Here is a 16,342-nt window from a genome sequence, read left to right as displayed (position 1 = left end):
GATAAAAAACAGGTTATCACGTCTATTAATGCCAGGAGAAGAGAAATAAACCATAACAAATAAATAAAAAAATCTATAATTCCTATTCATGAGAAAGGAAAATAACCACACCGCCAACATTAGTTAACCAGAAAATTAAAATCAATAAATGAAATAAACTAAAACGAGAATCCATAATTTCTATTCATGTTTACACCCCCCTCCCCCCATCACTCACTTCCCCACTGGAATCGTCGGACCACAAGTCACTCCTGAGGGTAGATCCAGGTCCTTGAGCGCTGTCCACCCACTTCAGGAAGATCCCCTTGGCTGAAGAGGCCGAGTACTTGGATTCTTTGTCTTGCCTCCACATCACCACGTAGAAGGAGGAATGGTCACGGAAACTGTATAGAAAGAAGCCAATGGCGATGATTTTTTTTGTTTATCTGACTTTTTTTGGGTTATCTATTTTTCTTATCTGCCTTTTTTTGTATTTATGTTTATTTTTGTTTATCTGACTTTTTCGGTTGTTTATTTGATTTTATCTTGTTTATTTGCCGTTTTTTGGTGTTTGTCTGTTTCGCTATTGTTGACAAATAGTTCTCGCTAATCATCTTCTAGTAGGTTTCTCGCTATTATTAAATTTTCACTATCTTCAACAAATTCACAATTTTCAACTAATTCCCACCATCTATTAATTCTCCCAAACTTCAACTAATTCTCACCATCTCCAATTAATCATCACAATCTTCAACTAATTCTCACCATCAGTTAATTCTCACAATCTTCAACTAATTCTCACCATCTTCTATTAATTCCCACAATCTTCTACTTATTCTCAGTATCTCCAATTAAAAGGGAAGAAAATAAAAAGGATCTACAAACCCGAAGGTAAATCCGACAAAATCGTCACCGTAATCGCTGTCCACAAATATTGTTACCTCCAAATCGACGCCGCTCACCCTGACGTTTCCTAGTAAGAGAGAGAGAAAAAAACATAAAAAAAAGAGAGGAACGAATCCAGTCAAAATGGCATCTGTAGAAAAATGCTTCGAGGCAAGATAATGTAGTTATCAAAAGGAGTGAAGGTGTATTTCAAGATAACTATGGCAGCGAAGTGTGAATGGAATTGCCATTGATACCAAGAGCCATCGTCGGATCGGATATCTTTGTTTCGTAGCTTTGTAAACCGTCCTTGGAGAATGTCCACTCTGGAGTGTAGTCAAAATACAGCTGAACTACCTGTAACGTCCTGAAAGAAAGAATACGATGTCATGCCGGTATTGTACCTTCGGTGTGAAAAGGAGAGACCCAGAATACTACACAAATGCAATACTATTACAGTTCTAGTGTATTATGTTAGAGGGAACGCGGTGTTACAACCAAAGCAATTCCGACTCACCCCAAGCTCTCATGCCAAAGAGCGCCACTATTCGGGCACGTGTCTGTGGCGTCCACGTGTCCGTCCCCGTCATAATCCTGCGAACACACGTCCCCCACGCCGTCTTCGTTAACATCCCCCTGGTAGGCGTTGGCGACGAGCGGGCAGTTGTCGTTGACGTTGAGGATTCCATCGTTGTCGGCGTCGTCATCGCACACGTCACCGACTCCGTCTGCGTCGGCGTCACCCTGGTCGCTGTTAGGGATGGCGGGGCAGTTGTCCAGGGTGTCCAAGATAGAGTCTCTGCAGGGCAATGTTACTGTGTAAGCCGTGGCGCGAATCCAACAATCATATATGATGAGTTGTATAAATCATACAAAACAACAAGCATATATGGAATTCATGACGTAATTCATGTTTCACGTTTTTTTCTGTTCGCCTTTACATTTCATGCCTCGAAATCACATATCCAGTAAAAAGAGAACCCTTAATAATCCGCACTCACAAATCTGTGTCAACGCCATCATCGCAGGCGTCCCCGAAAAGGTTTGCGTTGCTGTCGACCTGGTCAGCGTTGGCGTCTTGGGGGCAGTTGTCGCAAGCGTCGCCCACACCATCGCCGTCGAGGTCCAGTTGGTCGCTGTTGGCCACTTCGATGCAGTTGTCGACGTCGTTCGTCACGCCTGGATTGCAATCATGTTTCTTTTACTTGTTTTTCTTCTTCTATATACCAGGTATTGATGTCTATTCTTTTATTTTAGTAATGTTAAACAGACAGCTTTTCACTAGCGTTACCATCGTCATCCGCGTCGGCATCACAGACGTCACCAGCCCCGTCGCCGTCAGCGTCAGACTGGGTCGGGTTGGCGTCGTTGGGGCAGTTGTCGCAGTCGTCCCCGAAACCGTCTGCGTCGGTGTCACTTTGGCCGGGATTGCACACTAGCGGGCAGTTTTCCTGTAGACGGCAAAGTGCCACAAGATAATTACAGAGCATACTTGATATATAATATACAGTGTGGTATCACCTTTCGCAAGTTCGATTTTTTTCCAGCTCGTGAAAGGTATTGCATGACCGAAGCAGACCTCACCGCACTATCGGCTAGCCCGTCACCGTCGGCGTCATCGTCGCAAACGTCACCAAAGCCGTCGCCGTCCACGTCTCCCTGGTCCGCGTTGGGCACCACCGGGCAGTTGTCCCGACGACATTGAGGATCGACGCAAGGCAGATCTACGTTGGGGAAGCCGTCCAGGTCGCTGTCAGGGCCGCAGGTCACACCATCACCTGCAAAGCCTGTCGGACACTGCGACAAAAAGAAATTACTGTTTAATACTTTGTAATTCCTAAATAAATTCTTTACGTCGACAGGTATGTTACTTCAAAATGAACGCATTTTAGAAAAAAAATTCTTACGAGAGCACAATGCCCAATAATTGACCCACCTCTAATTTTATGCAATAGCTACCATTCCCACTGTACCCGTAGGGGCAAGGACCGCAAATGAACAAAGTCTCGTTGAAGGTAACATTGCATGCAACTCCAGGGAAACAGGTATTCAGCTCACAGGCATCTGGAAAGCAAGAGGCATCTATGAATATTATTACCGTGCAGATTACTGTGTGCAGTAAATTAATGACAAATAAATAGATATAGATAGGTAGATAGAGAAATGGACTGATTGATAGGTGTGGTAATAATTAGGACAATGATTTTGGTAATATGAATATCTCAAAACTAACATGATTTATAGTATTGGCAACTTTGTGTCCAACTATATGTATGTCTAGATGTGTGTGTGTGTGATTTTTTTTAATATACCAAACAAGCACCTTTGCAGTCGAATCCATTGCCAAAATAGTGTTCACTACACGTGCAGGTGTAGTTGCTTCCATGAACAGGTTCACAGCTGGCTTTGACATGGCAGTCACTCTCGTTCCTAAGGCATTTATTCTTTTCTGTTTAAGAAGAAATCAACGATTAATAAATTTATCACTGAACATAAATTCATACATTTTGTTCTGGTCGTTCTATTAGGTATGTACTGAAACATAACTTATTGCACTTAATACGCAAACATTTTCTTTGGCAAAATAGCAGTTCCATTCAGTCTTCGCTAATAATGATTATCATAATGATAATTATGGTACTGACAACAATAATACTAGCGATAATGATAATAATAATAATGATGACGATAATGATGATGATGATGATGATGATGATGATGATGATGATGATGATGATGATGATGATGATGATGATGATGATGATGATGATGATGATGATAATGATAATAATAATAATGATAATAATTATAATAATGATAACATTGGTAATAATGATAATGGTAATAATAATGACAACAACAAAAATAATGATAATAACAACAATAATGATAATAATGATAATAACAACAACAACAATAATAATAATAATAATGATAGTTATGATAATAGTAGCAATACTGCTACAAGTAGTAATAATAATAATAATAAAAGGAATGATGATAATAATAATAGTAATAATGACTATAATGATAATGATAATGATAACAATGATAATGGTAATAATAACGATAAAAATGTTAATGGCAATGAGGTAATGATAATAATATTGATATCAATCACAGTATCAATTGATGCTAATAATAAAAATAGTGATAATGATAATAAAAATGATAGGTAATGATTATGATAATAATGACAAAAAAATAATAATGATAATCAACACCATCACCATCATGTATGTAATAATGATAATAATAACAGTAATGGAAATGATCACGATGATAATAACACTAATGGTAATGATGATAATTATGATAATGATAGTGATGGCAGTTCTACTTCTTCATCTACTGTTATGATACGGAGCGCGGAACAGCAGGCGTCGCCGCTTCCGAAGGTGTGTCTTCCGACGTCGTCGCTTACGATGGTGTGTCTTCCGACGTCGTCGCTTACGATGGTGTGTCTTCCGATGTCATCGCTTACGATGGTGTGTCTGTCGACGTCGTCGCTTACGATGGTATGTCTGTCAACGTCGTTTCTTACGATGGTGTGTCTTCCGACGTCGTCGCTTACGATGGTGTATCTGCCGACGTCGTCGCTTACGATGGTTTCTTCCGACGTCGTCGCTTACGATGGTGTGTCTTCCGACGTCGTCGCTTACGATGGTGTGTCTTCCGACGTCGTTGCTTACGATGGTGCGTCTTCCGACGTCGTCGCTTACGATGCTATGTCTTCCGACGTCATCGCTAGCAATGGTGTGGCTTCCGACGTTGTTGCTTACGATGGTGTGTCTTCCGACGTCGTCGCTTACGATGGTGTGTCTTCCGACGTCGTCGCTTACGATGGTTTCTTCCGACGTCGTCGCTTACGATAGTGTGTCTTCCGACGTCGTCGCTTACAATGGTTTCTTCCGACGTCATCGCTTACGATAGTGTGTCTTCCGACGTCATCGCTTACGATGGTGTGTCTTCCGACGTCGTCGCTTACGATGGTGTGTCTTCCGACGTCGTTGCTTACGATGGTGCGTCTTCCGACGTCGTCGCTTACGATGCTATGTCTTCCGACGTCATCGCTAGCAATGGTGTGTCTTCCGACGTCGTCGCTTACGATGATGTGTCTTTCGACGTCGTTGCTTACGATGGTGAGTCTTTCGACGTCATCGCTTACAATGGTGTGTCTTCCGACGTCGTCGCTTACGATGGTGTGTCTTTCGGCGTCGTCGCTTACGATGGTGTGTCTTCCGACGTCGTCGCTTACGATGGTGTGTCTTCCGACGTCATCGCTAGCAATGGTGTGTCTTCCGACGTCGTCGCTTACGATGCTGTGTCTTTCGACGTCGTTGCTTACGATGGTGTGTCTTCCGACGTCGTCGCTTACGATGCTGTGTCTTTCGACGTCGTTGCTTACGATGGTGAGTCTTTCGACGTCATCGCTTACGATGGTGTGTCTTCCGACGTCGTCGCTTACGATGGTGTGTCTTTCGGCGTCGTCGCTTACGATGGTGTGTCTTCCGACGTCGTCGCTTACGATGGTGTGTCTTCCGACGTCATCGCTAGCAATGGTGTGTCTTCCGACGTCGTCGCTTACGATGCTGTGTCTTTCGACGTCGTTGCTTACTATGGTGTGTCTTCCGACGTCGTCGCTTACGATGCTGTGTCTTTCGACGTCGTTGCTTACGATGGTGAATCTTTCCACGTCATCGCTTACGATGGTGTGTCTTTCGACGTCGTCGCTTACGATGGTGTGTCTTCCGACGTCGTCGCTTACGATGGTGTGTCTTCCGACGTCGTCGCTTACGATAGTGTCTTCCGACGTCGTCGCTTACGATGGTGTGTCTTCCGACGTCGTCGCTTACGATGGTGTGTCTTCCGACGTCGTCGCTTACGATGGTGTGTCTGTCGACGTCGTTGCTTCCGATGGTGAGTCTTTCGACGTAGTCGCTTACGATGCTGTGTCTTCCGACGTCGTCGCTTACGATGGTGTGTCTTTCGACGTCGTCGCTTCCGATGGTGTGTCTTCCGACGTCGTTGCTTACGATGGTGTGTCTTCCGACGTCGTCGCTTACGATGGTGTGTCTGTCGACGTCGTTGCTTACGATGGTGAGTCTTCCGACGTCGTCGCTTATGATGGTGTGTCTTCCGACGTCGTCGCTTACGATGGTGTGTCTGTCGACGTCGTTGCTTACGATGGTGTGTCTTCCGACGTCTTCGCTTACGATGGTGTGTCTTCCGACGTCGTCACTTACGATGGTGTGTCTGTCGACGTCGTTGCTTACGATGGTGAGTCTTTCGACGTCATCGCTTACGATGGTGTGTCTTCCGACGTCGTCGCTTACAATGGTGTGTCTTCCGACGTCGTCGCTTACGATGGTGTGTCTGTCGACGTCGTTGCTTACGATGGTGAGTCTTTCGACGTCATCGCTTACGATGGTGTGTCTTCCGACGTCGTCGCTTACGATGGTGTGTCTTTCGACGTCGTCGCTTACGATGGTGTGTCTTCCGACGTCGTCGCTTATGATGGTGTGTCTTCCGACGTCGTCGCTTACGATGGTGTGTCTTTCGACGTCGTCGCTTACGATGGTGTGTCTTCCAACGTCGTCGCTTATGATGATGTGTCTTCCGACGTCGTCGCTTACGATGGTGTGTCTTCCGACGTCGTCGCTTACGATGGTGAGTCTTCCGACGTTGTCGCTTATGATGGTGTGTCTTCCGACGTCGACGCTTACGATGGTGAGTCTTCCGACGTCGTCGCTTACAATGGTGTGTCTTCCGACGTCGTCGCTTACGATGGTGTGTCTTCCGACGTCGTTGCTTACGATGGTGTGTCTTCCGACGTCGTCGCTTACGATGGTGTGTCTTCCGACGTCGTCGCTTACGATGGTGTTTCTTCCGACCTCGTCGCTTACGATGGTGTGTCTTCCGACCTCGTCGCTTACGACAGTGTGTCTTCTGACGTCGTCACTTACGATGGTGTGTCTTCCGACCTCGTCGCTTACGATGGTGTGTCTTCCGACATCGTCGCTTACGATGGCGAGTCCTCCGACGTCGTCGCTTACGATGGTGTGTCTGTCGACGTCGTCGCTTACGATGGTGAGTCGTCCGACTTCGTCGCTTACGATGGTGTGTCTTCCGACGTCGTTGCTTACGATGGTGTGTCTGCCGACGTCGTCGCTTACGATGGTGTGTCTTCCGACGTCGTCACTTACGATGGTGTGTCTTCCGACGTCGTCGCTTACGATGGTGTGCCTGCCGACGTCGTTGCTTACGATGGTGAGTCTTCCGACGTCGTCACTTACGATGGTGTGTCTTCCGACGTCGTCGCTTACGATGGTGTGTCTTCCGACGTCGTCACTTACGATGGTGTGTCTTCCGACGTCGTCACTTACGATGGTGTGTCTTCCGACGTCGTCGCTTACGATGGTGTGTCTGCCGACGTCGTCGCTTACGATGGTGTGTCTTCCGACGCCGTCGCTTACGATGGTGTGTCTTCCGACGTCGTCGCTTACGATGGTGTGTCTGTCGACGTCGTTGCTTACGATGGTGAGTCTTTCGACGTCGTCGCTTACGATGGTGTGTCTTCCGACGTCGTCGCTTACGATAGTGAGTCTTCCGACGTCGTCGCTTATGATGGTGTGTCTTCCGACGTCGACGCTTACGATGGTGAGTCTTCCGACGTCGTCGCTTATGATGGTGTGTCTTCCGACGTCGTCGCTTACGATGGTGTGTCTTCCGACGTCGTTGCTTACGATGGTGTGTCTTCCGACGTCGTCGCTTACGATGGTGTGTCTGCCGACGTCGTCGCTTACGATGGTGTTTCTTCCGACCTCGTCGCTTACGATGGTGTGTCTTCCGACCTCGTCGCTTACGACAGTGTGTCTTCTGACGTCGTCGCTTATGATGGTGTGTCTTCCGACGTCGACGCTTACGATGGTGAGTCTTCCGACGTCGTCGCTTATGATGGTGTGTCTTCCGACGTCGTCGCTTACGATGGTGTGTCTTCCGACGTCGTTGCTTACGATGGTGTGTCTTCCGACGTCGTCGCTTACGATGGTGTGTCTTCCGACGTCGTCGCTTACGATGGTGTGTCTTCCGACGTCGTCGCTTACGATGGTGTGTCTTCCGACGTCGTTGCTTACGATGGTGTGTCTTCCGACGTCGTCGCTTACGATGGTGTGTCTTCCGACGTCGTCACTTACGATGGTGTGTCTTCCGACGTCGTCGCTTACGATGGTGTGTCTTCCGACGTCGTCGCTTACGATGGTGTGTCTGTCGACGTCGTTGCTTACGATGGTGAGTCTTTCGACGTCGTCGCTTACGATGGTGTGTCTGTCGACGTCGTTGCTTACGATGGTGTGTCTTCCGACGTCGTCGCTTACGATGGTGTGTCTGTCGACGTCGTTGCTTACGATGGTGAGTCTTCCGACGTCGTCGCTTACGATACTGTGTCTGTCGACGTCGTCGCTTACGATGGTGAGTCTTCCGACGTCGTCGCTTACGATGGTGTGTCTTTCGACGTCGTCGCTTACGATGGTGTGTCTTTCGACGTCATCGCTTACGATGGTGTGTCTTCCGACGTCGTCGCTTACGATGGTGTGTCTTCCGACGTCGTCGCTTACGATGGTGTGTCTTCCGACGTCGTCGCTTACGATGGTGAGTTTTCCGACGTCGTCGCTTACGATGGTGTGTCTTCCGACGTCGTTGCTTACGATGGTGTGTCTGTCGACGTCGTCACTTACGATGGTGTGTCTGTCGACGTCGTCGCTTACGATGGTGTGTCGTCCGACGTCGTCGCTTACGATGGCGTGTATTCCGACGTCGTTGCTTACGATGGTGTTTCTTCCGACGTCGTCGCTTACGATGGTGTGTCTTCCGACGTCGTCGCTTACGATGGTGTGTCTGTCGACGTCGTTGCTTACGATGGTGTGTCTTCCGACGTCGTCGCTTACGATGGTGTGTCTGTCGACGTCGTTGCTTACGATGGTGAGTCTTCCGACGTCGTCGCTTACGATGCTGTGTCTGTCGACGTCGTCGCTTACGATGGTGAGTCTTCCGACGTCGTCGCTTACGATGGTGTGTCTTTCGACGTCGTCGCTTACGATGGTGTGTCTTCCGACGTCGTCGCTTACGATGGTGTGTCTTCCGACCTCGTCGCTTACGATGGTGAGTTTTCCGACGTCGTCGCTTACAATGGTGTGTCTTCCGACGTCGTTGCTTACGATGGTGTGTCTGTCGACGTCGTCACTTACGATGGTGTGTCTGTCGACGTCGTCGCTTACGATGGTGTGTCTTCCGACGTCGTCGCTTACGATGGCGTGTATTCCGACGTCGTTGCTTACGATGGTGTTTCTTCCGACGTCGTCGCTTACGATGGTGTGTCTTCCGACGTCGTTGCTTACGATGGTGTGTCTGTCGACGTCGGCGCTTACGATGGTGTGTCTGTCGACGTCGTTGCTTAGGATGGTGTGTGTGTCGACGTCGTCGCCTACGAAGGTGTGTCTTCCGACGTCGTCGCTTACGATGGTGTGTCTTCCGACGTCGTCGCTTACGATGGTGTGTCTGTCGACATCGTTGCTTACGATGGTGTGTCTTCCGACGTCGTCGCTTACGATGGTGTGTCTTCCGACCTCGTCGCTTACGATGGTGTGTCTGTCGACGTCGTCGCCTACGATGGTGTGTCTTCCGACGTCGTTGCTTACGATGGATCTGTCTTCCGACGTCGTCGCTTACGATGGTGTGTCTTCCGACGTCGTTGCTTACGATGGTGAGTCTTCCGACGTCGTCGCTTATGATGGTGTGTCTTCCGACGTCGTCGCTTACGATGGTGTGTCTTCCGACGTCGTCGCTTACGATGGTGTGTCTTCCGACGTCATCGCTTACGATGGTGTGTCTGTCGACATCGTTGCTTACGATGGTGTGTCTGTCGACGTCGTCGCCTACGATGGTGTGTCTTCCGACGTCGTCGCTTACGATGGTGTGTCTTCCGACGTCGTCGCTTACGATGGTGTGTCTTTCGACGTCGTCGCTTACGATGGTGTGTCTGTCGACATCGTTGCTTAGGATGGTTTGTCTGTCGACGTCGTCGCCTACGAAGGTGTGTCTTCCGACGTCGTCGCTTACGATGGTGTGTCTTCCGACGTCGTTGTTTACGATGGTGTGTCTTCCGACGTCGTCGCTTACGATGGTGTGTCTGTCGACGTCGGCGCTTACGATGGTGTGCCTGTCGACGTCGTTGCTTAGGATGGTTTGTCTGTCGACGTCGTCGCCTACGAAGGTGTGCCTGCCGACGTCGTTGCTTACGATGGTGAGTCTTCCGACGTCGTCACTTACGATGGTGTGTCTTCCGACGTCGTCGCTTACGATGGTGTGTCTTCCGACGTCGTCACTTACGATGGTGTGTCTTCCGACGTCGTCACTTACGATGGTGTGTCTTCCGACGTCGTCGCTTACGATGGTGTGTCTGCCGACGTCGTCGCTTACAATGGTGTGTCTTCCGACGTCGTCGCTTACGATGGTGTGTCTTCCGACGTCGTTGCTTACGATGGTGAGTCTTCCGACGTCGTCGCTTACGATGGTGTGTCTTCCGACGTCGTCGCTTACGATGGTGTGTCTTCCGACGTCGTTGCTTACGATGGTGTGTCTTCCGACGTCGTCGCTTACGATGGTGTGTCTGTCGACGTCGTCGCTTACGATGGTGTGTCTTCCGACGTCGTCGCTTACGATGGTGTGTCTTCCGACGTCGTCGCTTACGATGGTGTGTCTTCCGACGTCGTCGCTTACGATGGTGTGTCTTCCGACGTCGTCGCTTACGATGGTGTGTCTTCCGACGTCGTCGCTTACGATGGTGAGTCTTCCGACGTCGTCGCTTACGATGGTGTGTCTTCCGACGTCGTCGCTTACGATGGTGTGTCTTCCGACGTCGTCGCTTACGATGGTGTGTCTTCCGACGTCGTCGCTTACGATGGTGTGTCTTCCGACGTCGTCGCTTACGATGGTGTGTCTTCCGACGTCGTCGCTTACGATGGTGTGTCTTCCGACGTCGTCGCTTACGATGGTGTGTCTTCCGACGTCGTCGCTTACGATGGTGTGTCTTCCGACGTCGTCGCTTACGATGGTGTGTCTTCCGACGTCGTCGCTTACGATGGTGTGTCTTCCGACGTCGTCGCTTACGATGGTGTGTCTTCCGACGTCGTCGCTTACGATGGTGTGTCTTCCGACGTCGTCGCTTACGATGGTGAGTCTTCCGACGTCGTCGCTTACGATGGTGTGTCTGTCGACGTCGTCGCTTACGATGGTGTGTCTGTCGACGTCGTCGCTTACGATGGTGTGTCTTCCGACGTCGTCGCTTACGATGGTGTGTCTGTCGACGTCGTCGCTTACGATGGTGTGTCTGTCGACGTCGTCGCTTACGATGGTGTGTCTTCCGACGTCGTCGCTTACGATGGTATGTCTTCCGACGTCGTTGCTTACGATGGTGTGTCTGTCGACATCGTCGCTTACGATGGTGTGTCTGTCGACGTCGTCGCTTACGATGGTGTGTCTTCCGACGTCGTCGCTTACGATGGTGTGTCTTCCGACGTCGTCGCTTACGATGGTGTGTCTTCCGACGTCGTCGCTTACGATGGTGTGTCTTCCGACGTCGTCGCTTACGATGGTGTGTCTGTCGACGTCGTTGCTTACGATGGTGAGTCTTCCGACGTCGTCGCTTACGATGGTGTGTCTTCCGACGTCGTTGCTTACGATGGTGTGTCTTCCGACGTCGTCGCTTACGATGGTGTGTCTTCCGACGTCGTCGCTTACGATGGTGTGTCTTCCGACGTCGTCGCTTACGATGGTGTGTCTTCCGACGTCGTCGCTTACGATGGTGTGTCTTCCGACGTCGTCGCTTACGATGGTGTGTCTGTCGACGTCGTCGCTTACGATGGTGTGTCTGTCGACGTCGTCGCTTACGATGGTGTGTCTTCCGACGTCGTCGCTTACGATGGTGTGTCTTCCGACGTCGTCGCTTACGATGGTGTGTCTTCCGACGTCGTCGCTTACGATGGTGTGTCTTCCGACGTCGTCGCTTACGATGGTGTGTCTTCCGACGTCGTCGCTTACGATGGTGTGTCTTCCGACGTCGTCGCTTACGATGGTGTGTCTGTCGACGTCGTCGCTTACGATGGTGTGTCTTCCGACGTCGTCGCTTACGATGGTGTGTCTTCCGACGTCGTCGCTTACGATGGTGTGTCTTCCGACGTCGTTGCTTACGATGGTGTGTCTTCCGACGTCGTCGCTTACGATGGTGTGTCTTCCGACGTCGTCGCTTACGATGGTGTGTCTTCCGACGTCGTCGCTTACGATGGTGTGTCTTTCGACGTCGTCGCTTACGATGGTGTGTCTTCCGACGTCGTCGCTTACGATGGTGTGTCTTCCGACGTCGTCGCTTACGATGGTGTGTCTTCCGACGTCGTCGCTTACGATGGTGTGTCTGTCGACGTCGTCGCTTACGATGGTGTGTCTTCCGACGTCGTCGCTTACGATGGTGTGTCTGTCGACGTCGTCGCCTACGATGGTGTGTCTTCCGACGTCGTCGCTTACGATGGTGTGTCTTCCGACGTCGTCGCTTACGATGGTGTGTCTTCCGACGTCGTTGCTTACGATGGTGTGTCTTCCGACGTCGTCGCTTACGATGGTGTGTCTTCCGACGTCGTCGCTTACGATGGTGTGTCTTCCGACGTCGTCGCTTACGATGGTGTGTCTTCCGACGTCGTCGCTTACGATGGTGTGTCTTCCGACGTCGTCGCTTACGATGGTGTGTCTTCCGACGTCGTCGCTTACGATGGTGTGTCTTCCGACGTCGTCGCTTACGATGGTGTGTCTTCCGACGTCGTCGCTTACGATTGTGTGTCTTCCGACGTCGTCGCTTACGATGGTGTGTCTTCCGACGTCGTCGCTTACGATGGTGTGTCTGTCGACGTCGTTGCTTACGATGGTGTGTCTGTCGACGTCGTCGCTTACGATGGTGTGTCTTCCGACGTCGTCGCTTACGATGGTGTGTCTTCCGACGTCGTTGCTTACGATGGTGTGTCTTCCGACGTCGTCGCTTACGATGGTGTGTCTTCCGACGTCGTTGCTTACGATGGTGTGTCTTCCGACGTCGTCGCTTACGATGGTGTGTCTTCCGACGTCGTCGCTTACGATGGTGTGTCTTCCGACGTCGTCGCTTACGATGGTGTGTCTTCCGACGTCGTCGCTTACGATGGTGTGTCTTCCGACGTCGTTGCTTACGATGGTGTGTCTGTCGACGTCGTCACTTACGATGGTGTGTCTTCCGACGTCGTCGCTTACGATGGTGTGTCGTCCGACGTCGTCGCTTACGATGGCGTGTATTCCGACGTCGTTGCTTACGATGGTGTTTCTTCCGACGTCGTCGCTTACGATGGTGTGTCTTCCGACGTCGTCGCTTACGATGGTGTGTCTTCCGACGTCGTTGCTTACGATGGTGTGTCTTTCGACGTCGTCGCTTACGATGGTGTGTCTGTCGACGTCGTCGCCTACGATGGTGTGTCTTCCGACGTCGTTGCTTACGATGGTGTGTCTGCCGACGTCGTTGCTTACGATGGTGTGGCTTCCGACGTCGTCGCTTACGATGGTGTGTTTTCCGACGTCGTCGCTTACGATGGTGAGTCTTCCGACGTCGTCGCTTACGATGGTGTGTCTTCCAACGTCGTTGCTTACGATGGTGTGTCTTCCGACGTCGTCGCTTACGATGGTGTATCTTTCGACGTCGTCGCTTACGATGGTGTGTTTGTCGACGTCGTCGCTTACGATGGTGTGTCTTCCGACGTCGTCGCTTACGATGGTGTGTCTTTCGACGTCGTCGCTTACGATGGTGTGTCTGCCGACGTCGTCGCTTACGATGGTGTGTCTTCCGACGTCGTCGCTTACGATGGTGTGTCTTCCGACGTCGTCGCTTACGATGGTGTGTCTTCCGACGTCGTCGCTTACGATGGTGTGTCTTCCGACGTCGTCGCTTACGATGGTGTGTCTTCCGACGTCGTCGCTTACGATGGTGTGTCTGTCGACGTCGTCGCTTACGATGGTGTGTCTGTCGACGTCGTCGCTTACGATGGTGTGTCTTCCGACGTCGTCGCTTACGATGGTGTGTCTTCCGACGTCGTCGCTTACGATGGTGTGTCTTCCGACGTCGTCGCTTACGATGGTGTGTCTTCCGACGTCGTCGCTTACGATGGTGTGTCTGTCGACGTCGTCGCTTACGATGGTGTGTCTGTCGACGTCGTCGCTTACGATGGTGTGTCTTCCGACGTCGTCGCTTACGATGGTGTGTCTTCCGACGTCGTCGCTTACGATGGTGTGTCTTCCGACGTCGTCGCTTACGATGGTGTGTCTTCCGACGTCGTCGCTTACGATGGTGTGTCTTCCGACGTCGTCGCTTACGATGGTGTGTCTTCCGACGTCGTCGCTTACGATGGTGTGTCTTCCGACGTCGTCGCTTACGATGGTGTGTCTTTCGACGTCGTCGCTTACGATGGTGTGTCTTCCGACGTCGTCGCTTACGATGGTGTGTCTTCCGACGTCGTCGCTTACGATGGTGTGTCTTCCGACGTCGTCGCTTACGATGGTGTGTCTTCCGACGTCGTCGCTTACGATGGTGTGTCTTCCGACGTCGTCGCTTACGATGGTGTGTCTTCCGACGTCGTCGCTTACGATGGTGTGTCTTCCGACGTCGTCGCTTACGATGGTGTGTCTTCCGACGTCGTCGCTTACGATGGTGTGTCTTCCGACGTCGTCGCTTACGATGGTGTGTCTTCCGACGTCGTCGCTTACGATGGTGTGTCTTCCGACGTCGTCGCTTACGATGGTGTGTCTTCCGACGTCGTTGCTTACGATGGTGTGTCTTCCGACGTCGTCGCTTACGATGGTGTGTCTGTCGACGTCGTCGCTTACGATGGTGTGTCTTCCGACGTCGTCGCTTACGATGGTGTGTCTTCCGACGTCGTCGCTTACGATGGTGTGTCTTCCGACGTCGTCGCTTACGATGGTGTGTCTTCCGACGTCGTCGCTTACGATGGTGTGTCTTCCGACGTCGTCGCTTACGATGGTGTGTCTTCCGACGTCGTCGCTTACGATGGTGTGTCTTCCGACGTCGTCGCTTACGATGGTGTGTCTGTCGACGTCGTCGCTTACGATGGTGTGTCTTCCGACGTCGTCGCTTACGATGGTGTGTCTGTCGACGTCGTCGCTTACGATGGTGTGTCTGTCGACGTCGTCGCTTACGATGGTGTGTCTTCCGACGTCGTCGCTTACGATGGTGTGTCTTCCGACGTCGTCGCTTACGATGGTATGTCTTCCGACGTCGTTGCTTACGATGGTGTGTCTGTCGACATCGTCGCTTACGATGGTGTGTCTGTCGACGTCGTCGCTTACGATGGTGAGTCTGTCGACGTCGTCGCTTACGATGGTGAGTCTTCCGACGTCGTCGCTTACGATGGTGTGTCTTCCGACGTCGTCGCTTACGATGGTGTGTCTTCCGACGTCGTCGCTTACGATGGTGTGTCTTCCGACGTCGTCGCTTACGATGGTGTGTCTTCCGACGTCGTCGCTTACGATGGTGTGTCTTCCGACGTCGTCGCTTACGATGGTGTGTCTTCCGACGTCGTCGCTTACGATGGTGTGTCTTCCGACGTCGTCGCTTACGATGGTGAGTCTTCCGACGTCGTCGCTTACGATGGTGTGTCTTCCGACGTCGTCGCTTACGATGGTGTGTCTTCCGACGTCGTCGCTTACGATGGTGTGTCTTCCGACGTCGTCGCTTACGATGGTGTGTCTTCCGACGTCGTCGCTTACGATGGTGTGTCTTCCGACCTCGTCGCTTACGACAGTGTGTCTTCTGACGTCGTCGCTTATGATGGTGTGTCTTCCGACGTCGTCGCTTACGATGGTGTGTCTTCCGACGTCGTCGCTTACGATGGTGTGTCTGTCGACGTCGTCGCTTACGATGGTGTGTCTGTCGACGTCGTCGCTTACGATGGTGTGTCTTCCGACGTCGTCGCTTACGATGGTGTGTCTTCCGACGTCGTCGCTTACGATGGTGAGTCTTCCGACGTCGTCGCTTACGATGGTGTGTCTTCCGACGTCGTCGCTTACGATGGTGTGTCTTCCGACGTCGTCGCTTACGATGGTGTGTCTTCCGACGTCGTCGCTTACGATGGTGTGTCTGTCGACGTCGTCGCTTACGATGGTGTGTCTTCCGACGTCGTTGCTTACGATGGTGTGTCTTCCGACGTCGTCGCTTACGATGGTGTGCCTTCCGACGTCGTCGTTTACGATGGTGTGTCTTCCGACGTCGTCGCTTATGATGGTGTGTCTTCCAACGTCGTTGCTTACGATGGCGAGTCTTCCGACGTCGTCGCTTACGATGGTGTGTCTTCCGACGTCGTCACTTACGATGGTGAGTCTTCCGACGTCGTCGCTTACG

General features: G+C 51.3%; 1 protein-coding gene across 1 annotated transcript; it reads right to left on the bottom strand.

Moving 5' to 3' along the window:
* Window positions 1-1,083: 1,083 nt before the first annotated feature.
* On the bottom strand, window positions 1,084-4,609 carry LOC113803247 (cartilage oligomeric matrix protein-like). Its single transcript, XM_070141574.1, has 8 exons — window positions 4,587-4,609; window positions 3,188-3,294; window positions 2,801-2,928; window positions 2,449-2,661; window positions 2,156-2,315; window positions 1,866-2,043; window positions 1,382-1,663; window positions 1,084-1,231 (listed from the first exon to the last, which is right to left on the bottom strand). The coding sequence occupies exons 1-8, from the start codon at window positions 4,607-4,609 to the stop codon at window positions 1,084-1,086; spliced, it is 1,239 nt and encodes a 412-aa protein (XP_069997675.1).
* Between the last annotated feature and the right edge of the window lie 11,733 nt (window positions 4,610-16,342).

The sequence above is a fragment of the Penaeus vannamei genome, chromosome 28, assembly GCF_042767895.1.
Source record: "Penaeus vannamei isolate JL-2024 chromosome 28, ASM4276789v1, whole genome shotgun sequence".
NCBI classification, from domain to species: Eukaryota; Metazoa; Arthropoda; class Malacostraca; order Decapoda; family Penaeidae; genus Penaeus; species Penaeus vannamei.
Note: the sequence above shows the minus strand (reverse complement) of the source record. Positions and strands in the feature narration are given on the sequence as shown.